At 35.5% G+C, this 13,662-nt stretch overlaps 1 protein-coding gene across 1 annotated transcript in view; it reads right to left on the reverse strand.

Moving 5' to 3' along the window:
- LOC117120894 (gamma-butyrobetaine dioxygenase-like) overlaps positions 1–13,662 on the reverse strand; it is a 22,596-nt gene that overhangs the window by 2,585 nt on the left and 6,349 nt on the right. Inside the window, exons 2-3 of the mRNA XM_033265991.1 lie at positions 2,804–3,537; positions 2,351–2,453 (exon numbers count right to left, since the gene is read on the reverse strand). Coding sequence (XP_033121882.1) covers positions 2,351–2,453; positions 2,804–3,528 — 828 coding nt within the window. The 5' untranslated portion in view covers positions 3,529–3,537. The remainder of the gene's footprint in view (positions 1–2,350; positions 2,454–2,803; positions 3,538–13,662) is intronic.

Here is a 13,662-nt window from a genome sequence, read left to right on the forward strand (position 1 = left end):
TCATCAAAGGAAGGTAAATACAGTGTTAGAATAAAGGACATAATAATACATCGTGTAGCATAGCTCTCAACGAATGTAGTCCTGTAAATAAATGAATAAAGAAATTGTGTAATAAAATGCCTCTGGCAGGACTCAAACCTGCGACCTCTCGCTGTCAAGGCGAGCGTCATAACCATTAGACCACGGAGGCTTCATGGTTGAACAGATTCAAATACTACCAGATACACTCCATTACACAATAATTACGGCTAGAAACAAATAGTTGCATACAATATAAATCAAGATAGCTGTTAACACTGTTAAATTATATAATAATCATCAAAGGAAGGTAAATACAGTGTTACTGTAGAATAAAGAACATAATAATACATCGGGTAGCATAGCTCTCAACAAATGTAGTCCTGTTAGTCCTGTAAATAAATGAATAATTATAATTTTTTTTATTATTCATTCAACATTAGAAAGCATAGCTTACATGATGTAATATTATAGTAACTCGATGCCTATCAAATAAATAATAAAAATTCGCCATAATTCATCAAATATCCGTGGCTTCTCTGCCCCGACAGAGTTATTTCTCGCAATTCACATTGGCGGATTTGGTTTTTTTTTTTTTACTTTGAGGGGGGTTCCTTCCTCTTTGTGGTTCAACGATTCATGGAAAGAAGAATATGTATACGATGTACTTTATATATATACACATAATAGGTCTGTATTTACTGTAATAAGAAGAGAAAGTTTACCTGACCGTTTTCAAGAGGGGGAAAACCTTAAAATTTCAAGAATTTAAAGTCATTAAAAGACAGCTCAGAAGTCGGGTAAATAAATTTACTTTGCTACATCTATGATCCTGATAGCCTTCTTTTGGAGAATTTGGAGCTTGTTGATCATTGATTGGATAAATATGTATTGACCCAGACAATGTTGCAGTAGCTCAGATTCGAAGGATGAGGGAGCAGTAAAGAATAAAAATGGTTTAGTTTGCATTTTTGATATTTTGGGCCTTATCGAAAGGGCCCGGGAGCTTATTTGAAGTTGAACATTAGGGGGGGGGGGGGAGGGGGAGGCACTTTTAAGTGAAAGTATTTTCTAAAAAAAATACTAAGGCTCTGTCCACACCAAATTTTATGTGACGAATAAATCTGATATGCCATATTTGGGTGTAATGTGACATCATCATATCCATATAATGTAATGTAGTTGGCTGTATACACCGCAATTTACCCGGAAAGTCTCAATACCATTAGAGTCAATCGCTAGGACACAGGAGGATCACTATTGCAACTTTTATCAAGTAGTTGACACTGTTTTGAAAATCGTCAAAAGATCTTCTTTCTCCGTACACTCTGTTAAATCGCCCTATCACCTGAAACCCTTTTCATAGTGTTCTTCTCATTCGTCGCAATCCTCTCTGTGTCCCTGACATCATCCCGTAGTTCAATTTGTCTACCTATACCAGGGCCGTACTTTCTGAACTCATTTTTTTTCCTTTTTCAGTTAGTTTATCATACTCTCTCTCAAGTTTGATACGGCCTACAGAAGGAAGTGGATATATTTACGTCGCCGTAAACGATATATTTACGTACTGTAAATGAAACAAAGCATGCGCAGTCATACTTTAAAAAACTTGCATTATCGGTCACATAAATTTGTCGATTCATGTTAAATGTACGTTAACGCGGAGTTCAACCTTCAGACTCCAAATTAGCATTCAGTCTTTTGCTGAGGCCCTTTTTAGGCAAGTTGTTAAATTTATGAATGTACTGTACCATGAATCCACGGTGCACGAAAATCAAATCTTCAAATGTGGACGTGTTTATTATAGTCATTTCCCTTGACACAACAATTTTTCTAGTAAAAACAAATGGCCACTGAACAACACACGATCGAATCGACGGCACATGGAGAATCCACAAATTGGTTGAATGAATTTTTGTAAATAGTTTACGACTAGCGGATAGGTACAGTAGCCTATTTAAATTAAAATTTTACCATTCTTACTAAAACTAATTAAATTTGCTACAGTAGTAGCTTATGTATTTCAATTAAATAAAATAATTGAATGATTGTGATAATGAGCTAGAAGTATTCGTTTCACTCTCTCACATCATGACCACAACCTGGGAGGCCACGCTAATGTCGAGTGCTGAAAATGCAAGTTTATTAAAGTATGACTGCGCAAGTGTTGTTTCATTTACAAAAATATATCGTTTACGGATTTGTTTACGGTGACGTAAATATATCCACTTCATTGACAGAAACTAGTTTTTATAAATAAGCCTATAAGAAGAATATATAAATATATTATAGCCAATTTATATAAATGCAAATGTATTACTGTATACTGTACCTCAGGGACTCGTTCAAACGCTAGATCTGTATGAAGAGGCAATGCTGCTGCTTCATGCGGTTCATCACTAGGCTCTCTAAAATGGGGGACTTCAAAAGAATGTCTATAAAAACAATCATATTGTAAATGTTGACAGTTTGTTGGAAGAAGCCATTTTCGAAGGGTATGGCGGGGGGGGGGGGAGACTAATCAGCCCCACCATGGTTGGAGCAGGCTGAGGTAAGAAAATTTATGATTATAGCACCGGAAATGGCCACTCTCAGAATTATATTTGAATGCAAGTTTTCTTTGGTACGGGCCCAGAAGATTCTTGCTTACTTGCATGAGTGCAGGAGGCCGTCCTGATTTTCGGACTCCCGCGAGTTAAGGGAGACTTTAGGCCCCTGAAAACTTATAATAAATTCAGTGGTAGTTTTTTTTTATAAACCTGAGGTGGGTAGCAGATTTACTTACCCAAAGTTACTTGGAACTGGATAGCCGACTCTCATTGCTAATTTTTCGAGATTTTCTATGTCTGAACCAGCATCCGGAATAAGAGCAATACCGTGAACCTTTATCGCCTCAAGCCACTGATTCAAGGCTTGATTACTCTCAATAAGACTTCTGTACTTGAATGTCGGCACCCTATTCTGCATTTCATTGCCCCAGTACTCAACAACCTCTCTCCACGGTAAGACCTCGTTACTGACCGTTGCTGGAAATGTATGCGAAACAATCCACTTCTCTGGAAACAAAAACGAGTGCCCATCACCCCAACTCACTTCCAAACCTTCATCCATTTTCTGGACATGCTGAGGTTTGACATCAACGTTAAGGGTTGTAAAACAACTTGCTCGAATGGAAAAGGTATGGTTCCTGCAAACATCACACTGACAATTATCATACAGCCAGACGTAAGGATACTGACGCGTTTCATTATTCGAAAGTGTTACATTTACCATTCCAGCCTCATCGTCAAGATCAGCTGAAGTTATTTTTGCAGTAGGTGGTTCCAATTTCTGATATTCGAAGGTTGATATGGAGGAGTTTAACCTTACATTTGAAAATGGCTCCAATTTCCCGACCAGCAGCCTGCTGTAGTAGTGGTATCTGACAGCGGAGGTTTGCTGATATCTGCCCACTATGGACAGAAAAGCAAACTTGACATTGTTCTTAACAGTAGACAAAGTCCTGAACATCCTGTTTTTCTGTATTAAAAATAATAATAATAATAATAATAATAATAATAATAATAATAATAATAATAATAATAATAATAATAATAAACAACCTAAAACAATAATAATGATAATACTAACACAGTAATAATAATATTAATAATATTATAGTAATAACAAACAATGATGATGTCTGTTTGTAAAACAGAACACGGCTTTTCCTCATTGCCATAAGAAGTGATGTTAAAATAACAAAAAAAAAAGAAAATAAAAAAATAAACTCATTTAAAAAGTCTGTCAAAAACCACATGAAAAACAAAAAGAAAATCATACTAAAGAAAAATTACGACCAATAAACGCGAAGTTGACATCATGAAGTTGTCACCTAGTCAGTAATGCATTGTCCTGCAGTCCGTAATGTAGGTCACTCTTATTGACCAGTAAGCACGAAGTTGAAATCACGGAGCTATCAGCTGTAGGGTCAGCAATTAAGTGGCCTTCATCTGAAAATAGAACAGACCTGGAGACGCAATTTTTTAATGCTTTAAAGCAACTACTGTATAGTTGTAAATGTTGGATAAAAACCAATGCTTTTTTAAAAGTGTATGTTAAAAGAATGAAAGTGGCAAAGTTTTAAAAAAGGAAGGAACTGTCATAAATTGTTGGATGGGCTTTATGTAAATAGTAGAAATTTAAATTGGTAATAAATACACAGGCGAGACTTAAAGGTACCGTAAGTGTAATATTTGTTTGTTAAAATGTATCCTGCATCATACACAGATGAAATTTTAGTGAAGTGATGAATGTACATAATTTTGATCAGATAGTGAGTATGATGAATGGTGAGTTAATACTGTTAGGGTAATTGTTTTACTTTTCAAGAATAATGACAAGCAAAGAAGACAACTACAAATCTCATTTGTAATTTGGTGGTTCTGAAAAGAACCGTTCGGTTTGGAAAAAAAATTGGCATGCCACACATGATCTGGTTTTCTTCTTTCTTCGAAGATGAAATTCGTCAATGGTGTTTCTTGCCATCATCATCAGGAAATTCTCAGGAAGACCTCAGATGGAGTGGTTGTTCATGATTCTACAAAATGAAATAAAAAGCATTTCCAACATGAAAAACTGTTGCAAAACCAATAAATAAAAAATGTGTGCCTGTCGATATGGACAAGACTCGGCTACAGTATCTATGGCTAAATAATAAATATAATTACTGTATAATAATCGGTCGGCCCATAGCCTGGAGAAAATGATTTTTAAATGAAAATGATAGGTAGGACCATGGGCAGGACTCAGCAGACAGCTAGCCTAGGCTTATAAAGCCTAGGCCTACAACAAAATTATTTTCGTTATTTATAATTATTAAAAACAAAAGAATACGTGGGCAAAGTAAGTAAAAAAGTGAACTGTGTTTTTTAAATTTTTTCGTTTTTGAAGGGCCAAACTTGACAATCGTAAAAGTGAAGACCTGGACGTAAACTACAAATGAGACTAAGCGTAGTCCTAGGCTTACACATGAGCGCGCTACAGAGGCCGAACGAACAGATTTGGGGCAACATTATGATCTTAATAACTCGACCGGACATGACCGGACACGGTTAATTCGTGTACCGAATGAAAGATACAGCTTTTTACTTTCGTCTGAACTAAATTTTATTAACCTGCGACAACCGGGACCCTTTGCAAACATTATTTATTGACATCACTTTCGTTCTTACAATAAAAATAAGCAAATACTTACAACTGATAAAAGAAACAGTTATTTTAAGCCGATTTTGACGTTTAAAGTATGTATGTTCTCGCCGAAAATAACTCTATCTAAATACACCAAACACGCACACAAACAAACCGCGGATAATGAACTGCGCATGTGTTTTGTATTTCTAATGTTTAATTGTTTGTGTATTAAGTACTCCACTAACGCCAGTGCGTCTATAAGGGTTTACACTTAAGCGGCGAGGACCTGTGTGTATAAAGAGATACACTGTTTAATTGGATTAAAGATAAGCGATAAAGTCGATGTTACTCCTTCTGTTCTATTTTCTCTATGGTTGGATGAATAGGTGTTATGTAAGCGATTGTAAACCACAATCATTATTTAAAGTAGGTAAATGGTAAGAAGTTCGGATACCTTTTATTTTGACCAAGGTATCTGTATGTCTGTTTTCTCTATATGTATGTAAAAATAAAGACGGCTCTGCTCCACGAAATAAAATAAATGAAAATGTAATATCTCGAAGTTAAAGCTTACAGTTGTTAATTTTGTGTTTTTCTTAAGATAGAAAAACACAAACAACACGAGTACGGTACACTCAAGGTAAAATGATTTATTTTAAACATTCAACATAGTATATCATACTCGGTCCGATATGCGAATAGTAAAAAATATACATTACCTAAAATTTAACCCTACGTATTTATTTATTTGATTGTTGTTGAGTATATTGGTTTATTCAAAATAATTATTTAATCACTATAGTATATTATATTCAATGAATCCACGAAATTTAACTTCAAATAAGAGATTGCTAATTAATTATAGTTATAAGTTAACAAGAAGGATTATAAAAGAAATAAATCGAATAGTCTAATATTTTAATTGGTGGGAAATAAAAAAAACTGGCAATACTATAGACCCATTATAGAAGGATTAGTTAGGTGTTAAAGCCAACTCACACAGCGTCGGCCGACGCAGCACGACCCGATTTATCGTCGGGGACAGTCTTAAGCCGTCGTGAGAAATATTAAACACGTTTAATATTCTACTACGCGAATGCCCCCGACGCACACCATCGCGTTTGCGTTCAACTCACACAGACCCGACGCGACAACAAATCGCGTCGGGCTGCGTCGGCCGACGCTGTCTGAGTTGGCCTTTACGTAACCAGGCCAAGATAACTTTATTGTACACAGTGGCATTGTATTTTGTACAGTATACCGAAACCTATGTGGACATCTTACGCGAATCGGCTCATTCGGTTATTCAAAGAAAAAGTAATACAGATGAATTAACTTGTAATACCGATTATCATTCTGGGAATAAGCTCAGCAGTTGTACCAAGAGTGAAGACTGACTTGAGTAAAAAATATTACGATGGTAAAAACAATGAGAATGATGAGTCGGGATTTTAGATTTCGGTTTAAAAATACTATATACGTTTTGTTAGTTGGACTTCATTATACTTCATTCCATTTATTTTGTCTCCAATACGACATAAACAACTCAGTAAAAGTAAAAACAACACAGACAGGTACAGTAAATCATGACAAACTATCGAGTGGGTCTCCATACACAGAATAATAACAGAGGAAACATCGAAAAATATGATAAATTTTGTTATTATTATTATTATTATTATTATTATTACATCATAGTACATTACCAAGCATTTTTAACATCACTTATACATTTTTAAAATAATAATTGTTTTCAGTTACTGACTTCATTGTAATGTTTGAACAAAGAGTGTTTATCTCAGCATCTCCCGGGATGAAACATTGGAAATGTATCCAAGGGGGTGCACCCGTCGCACCCGGGTGACCGTTGTATTTTTGGATTTGGTAGTCTCACCTTAGGTCATCCAAAATTTAAAAGGATAGGCCTAATAAATATCGATATGTCATGAAATTATGATTTATATTGGTTCATATTTATTATCTATAAAATTGAGCCCTGTATTTCGAATAATTTCACATAGATGACGGCTTGACTTCCCATCGATTTTGAGTAAGTGCACTTTATGAGATGGGTTCTCATGGTTCTCTTAAGTTCCTGTCTATCACTATAACAACTAAGCCCCCTAGCCGCAGAAACTCACAGGAATCTATTTTATAGCGGAGTTTTTCAAATGGGTAGCGCAGTCTTGTAAATGTGTAGCACAGTCTTACAAATGGGTAGCATGGACTTACAAATGCATAGGCGTAGATCCCGGGGGTGGGGGATATATCCCCAATATTTGACAAGGGGGTGGGTGGTCCATTGTATCATTCCCCCCCCCCCCCCCCCAGTATTTCGACTATGTATTGGATAAAATGGAGCTTTACACACTTCAAAAGACTGTCACAGAAATAATTTGCACTGTCTTATGCGCTTACAAAGATGAAAATTAGCATAATGTATTAGTGTTGATAACAAAATTATTTTATCTGGTACCAATCTAAGCTCTTCTTTCCTTAGATGTTAGATGTGCTTGCAAAGAGAGCCACATTGCACACTGAAGGGTGTGTGCGACATCATTAATGTTATGTAAATTCCAAGAATATTTAAGGTTGATGAGGAATTTATTGATTAGGCCTATAATAGCAAATTGCATCAATTTATTTCGCAAAAACAAGTTTTCCAGCTTCAGAGGGTTCACATCCCCTGCCCGCACAAGGGCACACATTGGCGCTAACACCAGGCGCGTAACAGGGATCTTGGGTCAGAGTGGATATTTATTTTCCCGGTTAGCAATTTACCATACCCACTCCACTCACCATATAGAAAACAATACGGCACATAGCTTATCTTATTAATAATATAGGCCACACACGTGTGTTTGAAACTAAATATAAGTTTTTTCATCATGGTTTAATTTATTACAAACATATTCTTTCACCATCAATGGGCCTCATCATTGAGGCCCTTCTTTTAGGTTAAAATGATCCATCTTAAATATGTCTTTCCTGAGTTTGGGACTATTATGTGTTTAAATAACTTAAAAGCATAAACCTAAAAAAGCCTTAAAAATGTCCGCCAAGCGCGCAGAATATTTTTGTGTTTTTAATTCTAATTTCGTCGAAATTGATGAAAACTCTATAAAATGTGCAATTTATAGAGGAAATTGGCCTACTGTAACAAGAAATGCGCGCAAAGAATTTGAGAATTTAGGGACTTTCAGAGGATGCATTTGTCAAGGGGTGGGGAAAGATTTTCCAAAGATGGATATTTTCCCCCGGTGTTTTTAATTCTAATTTCGTTGGAATTGATCAAAACTCCCTAAAATGTGCAATTTTTAGAGGAAATTGGCCCATGTTAACAAGAAATGCACGCAAAATTTGAGGTTTTTAGGCACTTTCAGGGGATGAAAAGGGCATTTATAAAGGGGTGGGGAAGATTTTTCAAAGACAGAAATTTTGCCCTTGTCCGTCAGTGGTTACGCCATCGGGCAGCATAGATCAAAGGAGTAATGGCAGTTTTTTGAAGTGGTGAAGGGATTGCAGGGTGTTGTGAGTCTGGTCATTATGATATCTTCCTTCTTATTCTTGTCTTTATTTTTCTCTTCTCTTTTTCTTTCTTTTTCTTTTCCTTTCTTTCTCTTTCCCTCCCTTTCTCTTTCCCTCCTTATCCCCTCTTTCTTTTCTCTTATTATCCAGCCCGGTACGACGGCTTGGTCAGCCCGGTAAAAACCGTCAAGGGAGGGGCAGCCCCCCGCCCCCCGCGCCTGTTACGACACTGACTAAAACGCCAATCATACCCCCCCCCCAATGAAAAATACTTTTCTACGCCACTGTTCAAATGGGTAGCACAGTTTTTCAAAATAGGTACCGTATCGTAGTTTTTCAATTGGGTAGCGCAGTTTTTTCAAATGGGTAGCGCAGTTTTTAAAATGGGTACAGTGGCGCCGAGAGGCCGGGGCTTACGGGGCAAGTGCCCAGTCTGCTAGTCTATTTTTTTAATATTTAAAAAAAGTCATATTTCTTTCACGATGAAACTAACCAGGGATATTTTTGCTTTAATATAACTAAATAGACTAGCCATAATATCGTAGAACTTCGAAGAAAAACATCTTGTCATCTTCAATGATTTGTGGCAGTGACAGTTGTCTCTCCCTTGTTGGGGCCGGGCAGCAAATGTGCCCCGGACTCTATGGTCATTCTCGGCGGCCCTGAATGGGTAGCGCAGTCTTGTAAATGGATAGCACAGTCTTATAAATGGGTAGCACAGACTTTCAAACGGGTAGCACAGTTGGTATCGCAGTTTTTCAAATGGGTAGCACAGTTTTTCAAAATAGGTACCGGTATCGCAGTTTTTTTGTAAATGGGTAGCACAGTCTTGCAAATGGGTAGCGCAGTCTTGTAAATGGATAGCACAGTCTTACAAATGGGTAGCACAGACTTTCATATGGGTAGCACAGTTGGTATCGCAGTTTATCAAATTGGTAGCACAGTTTTTCAAAATAGGTAGGCCTATCGCAGTTTTTTGTAAATGGGTAGCAAAGTCTTACAAATGGGTAGCACGGACTTTCAAATGGGTAGCATAGTTTTTCAAAATAGTTATCGTAGTTTTTCAATTGGGTAGCGCAGTTTTTCAAATGGGTAGCGCAGTCTTGTAAATCGATAGCACAGTCTTACAAATGGGTAGCACAGACTTTCAAATGGGTAGCACAGTTGGTATCGCAGTTTTAAAATGGGTAGCTCAGTCTTGTAAATTGATAGCAGTCTTAAAAATGGTTAGCACATACTTTGAAATGGGTAGTACAGTTTTCCAAAATAGGTACCGTATCGCAGTTTCTTGTAAATGGGTAGCAGTCTTACAAATGGGTAGCACATACTTTCAAATGGGTAGCACAGTTTTACAAAATATGTCTCGCCGTTTTTCAAATTGGTATCGCAGTTTTTCAAATGGGTAGCGCAGTCTTCTAAATGGAAAGCCTCCTTCTTTCAAATGGGTAGCACAGACTTTCAAATGGATAGCACACTTTTTCAAATGGGCATCGCAGTTTTAGCGCAGTTTTTCAAATGGAAAGCACATACTTTAAAATGGATAGCACATAGTTTTTCAAATGTAGTACAGTCTTGCAAAGGGGTAGCATAGACTTTCAAATGGATAGCACATTTTCTTTTCTTTTTTTTTCAAATGCGCTTCGCAGTTTTAGTGGTTTATTAAATGGAAAGCGCAGACTTTCAAATGGATAGCACAGTTTTTCAAAGGTAGGGCAGTCTTGCAAATGTGTAGCACAGAATTTTAAATGGATAACACAGGGATAATATGACAGAGAGAGACAGAGCACGTAACCCCTAGGTAGCCGAACCCTTATTAAGGGGCACCACCTTGACCAAAAATGTGTCCTCTTAATAGGGGTGTCACCTGCATATGGCTATAACAATTTAGGTATCCCCTTAATTTTTTAAGGGGAGTTTTCTTAGTTTTGGTGATACCATTACGGTATATGATGGGTAGAGTAATGGGAAACTATACTTCAGAATAATATGATATTGATTAAAATATAGGCCTAAAACTAATAAACCATTACTTAAATAAAATAATCTTTTTCACTGTAAAAAATTTGCACCTTTTTGATGAAAAATTTTATCTTATTTTTTGTTTAAATTTATCATGAAATTCATCATCAACGTTACTATTTTTAAGAGGTTATCATGTCTAAAGTCAACTGGATTCCTGAAATGATGAACTGATTAATAGAAAACCTTGTGTAAAACGTTAAAAAAAAAAATGTTTATTTCGTGCTCTCCAGCACCTACTTAATAGGGACGGCATTTTTACATATATAGGTATTTAATACAAATTAAAAATTCGTTTGATGACTTTTTTTTTGTGATTTTCCCAGGAGGTGCTACCACTGTCTACAATTGCTGTTTGAATAACAGTGTGATATCACCATAAGACCGATTCGTTACGTTACGTAATGTTGATTGTGTTATTCTGTTGGATGAGTACTTTCGTAAAATAAATGTGAGACAGTCTCGATTACATACATTGCTATAAATTTCAGGAACATAAGGAATAAAAGTTGTTGCACCCACCCCTCACAATTTTCTGCATTGAAGGGCAAATATTTTTTAAGTGTAATAACCATTTGTATATAGATTATAGTAGACTTGCCACAAGTCTCTTATTTTTTATTATTTTTCTCATTCTGGACAGCGCCACCAACGAGAAAGTTAATTTATAGACGGAAGTCTCTTATTTTTTATTATTTTTCTCATTCTGGACAGCGCCACCAACGAGAAAGTTAATTTATAGACGGAATAAGCGACTTGTAAAACACTGAAATCAGGCACCAGGATGCCAAAAGAATGACGTACCAAATCCATTGGCGCGAGACAATTAGATGTGGTGTAGCAGCTAGTGGTGAGCAAGGTTCCAAGTAGGCCTATAGCCTACGGTTATCAGTCCATGTCGTTCTCAGCAGGCCAGAACTATTATACTAACTGTTTTAATTCAAGTAGGTAGCCAAAAGGGAACTGGAGTTTGTTCCAGTCGAGACATCCGCATCTTTAATTTTGAAAATTTACCAAGATTGATTAATATGCATGAAGTTAGCCAATCACGTGATTTACAAAATCAGTCATGCATACGATATCCCACATCAAATCTGATGTGGGAAATTGCACGCATGAATCGTTTGCCCAGGCCCTAATTCGAAAAAAAAGAAATCGAGTATGGGACGCCAATTAAATTAGGTATGGCGCGCACTAAGTGCAATAAAGAGTGACTGACCTAAAATTAAGGGCCTGGAACCCAGGCTAAGATTATAGCTACATTTTTGTCGTTTTTGGGGATATGTTAAACAATTGTCCCCCCTCACTAATAGAGGTTGAACCAATCATCTGACACACTCCACATAATATTTTTATTGCACTAAACTAACCTGTACCGTATATATGTACACATCATTCTATGCTGTTATTTACTTTATTTTCAATGTTAAAACAACACTTTTTAAGGATTTAAATATAGTTTCTGCATGAGAAATGCCTGAAATCATAAACTTTGAAGGCTGATTTCTCATACATTGTTCTTTAAACAGCTGTGTGTTTAAACACTTGTAACTTCATAAGGAAATGTCCGATTTGAATGATTTTTTTTACTATTTTATAGCTATTATTCTACTCTCTAACACTGTATTAATAACTCAAAATCGAGTTTTGCGACGAGTGACTGGTTTTGCTTGTCTTTGCCACAATTATAAACCAGTGCAATTTGAAGCAAAATGAATTCTTGTCGTAAAATTACTGGTTAAAGTATTTCGTGTTCCTGGTTTGTATAACTTTTGCCGCAACTGTTGTCGTGTAATTATTTATATAGTAAGAAATGTACTAGTTTAACATTTCGTACATGATTCTATTGCTATCAATTAATTATTGAAGTATGTTGGATAAAATAAAGTCATATTTTTTCCGCTTCAGATAGTTTATGTTCATTTACCAGGTAACTGGTTAATAATAGAAAGTTCTTAAATGTATGTTGATAAAAAATGGATATGAATTAACTATCATAGGAAACATGTATTCTTGCTTTCTAATTTTGCTTTTAATTATATAAAGCAGCACTTGCTTGAACTATGGATCACCCAAGAAAGCCTGAAATGGACTTTTTTTTTCATGCAATGACACGTTACGTGTACTAGGACATTTGTGATTTTAATTTACATGAAAACTTTTCAATTTCAACATTTTTTTCTCTCTTTCTATTTCACTTTATAAATTAAATTTGTTATTTGAAAACTGATTTTGAGTTTGATATAAATCAGAGAATAATCCTGTCATTGGAGTTACTGTAGGCCTACGATATGGTTTATACCGCGGATTTTTCCAAAGACAAGTATCAATTGACGTATCGTTAACTTTAGTAATTGTATTATAGACTCTATGTAAGAAAGTATATACATATATCTGATATTGATGATAAAATTCATTTTGTTCTTGGGGGGGGGGGAAATAATCTCTTTAATGATGATGTTCAATCTGCATTTGACAGATATTGTAAAACATTTGCTAAAAAAGCTTGGGATAGAAGATCAAATGTAAAAATAGGTTAAATGCATTGTTGCTTTAGTAATACATATATTTCTTTTTTATGTTTTAAATTTAATTTCTTTTATATACTTTTATAACGCTTTGTATATATGTATAATATATATGTATGTGTATGTGTGTGTGTGTGGGTGTGTATGTGTGTGTATATGTATATATGTATGTATATGTATGTGTATGTATATATGGGTGTACATATGTATGTATGTATGTATGTATTTATATGTATATGTGTGTATATATATATGTATATGTGTACTGTATGTATATATGTATATTTATATGTGTGGGTGTGTGTGTGTATTTATGTGTATATATATATGAGTGTATATATATATGTATATATATATATATATATATATATACACATATTTGGGTGGGGCACTGTAT

This window comes from Anneissia japonica, unplaced genomic scaffold (assembly GCF_011630105.1).
Source record: "Anneissia japonica isolate Jap-2015-1 unplaced genomic scaffold, ASM1163010v1 scaffold8878_len57093_cov105, whole genome shotgun sequence".
NCBI classification, from domain to species: domain Eukaryota; kingdom Metazoa; phylum Echinodermata; class Crinoidea; order Comatulida; family Comatulidae; genus Anneissia; species Anneissia japonica.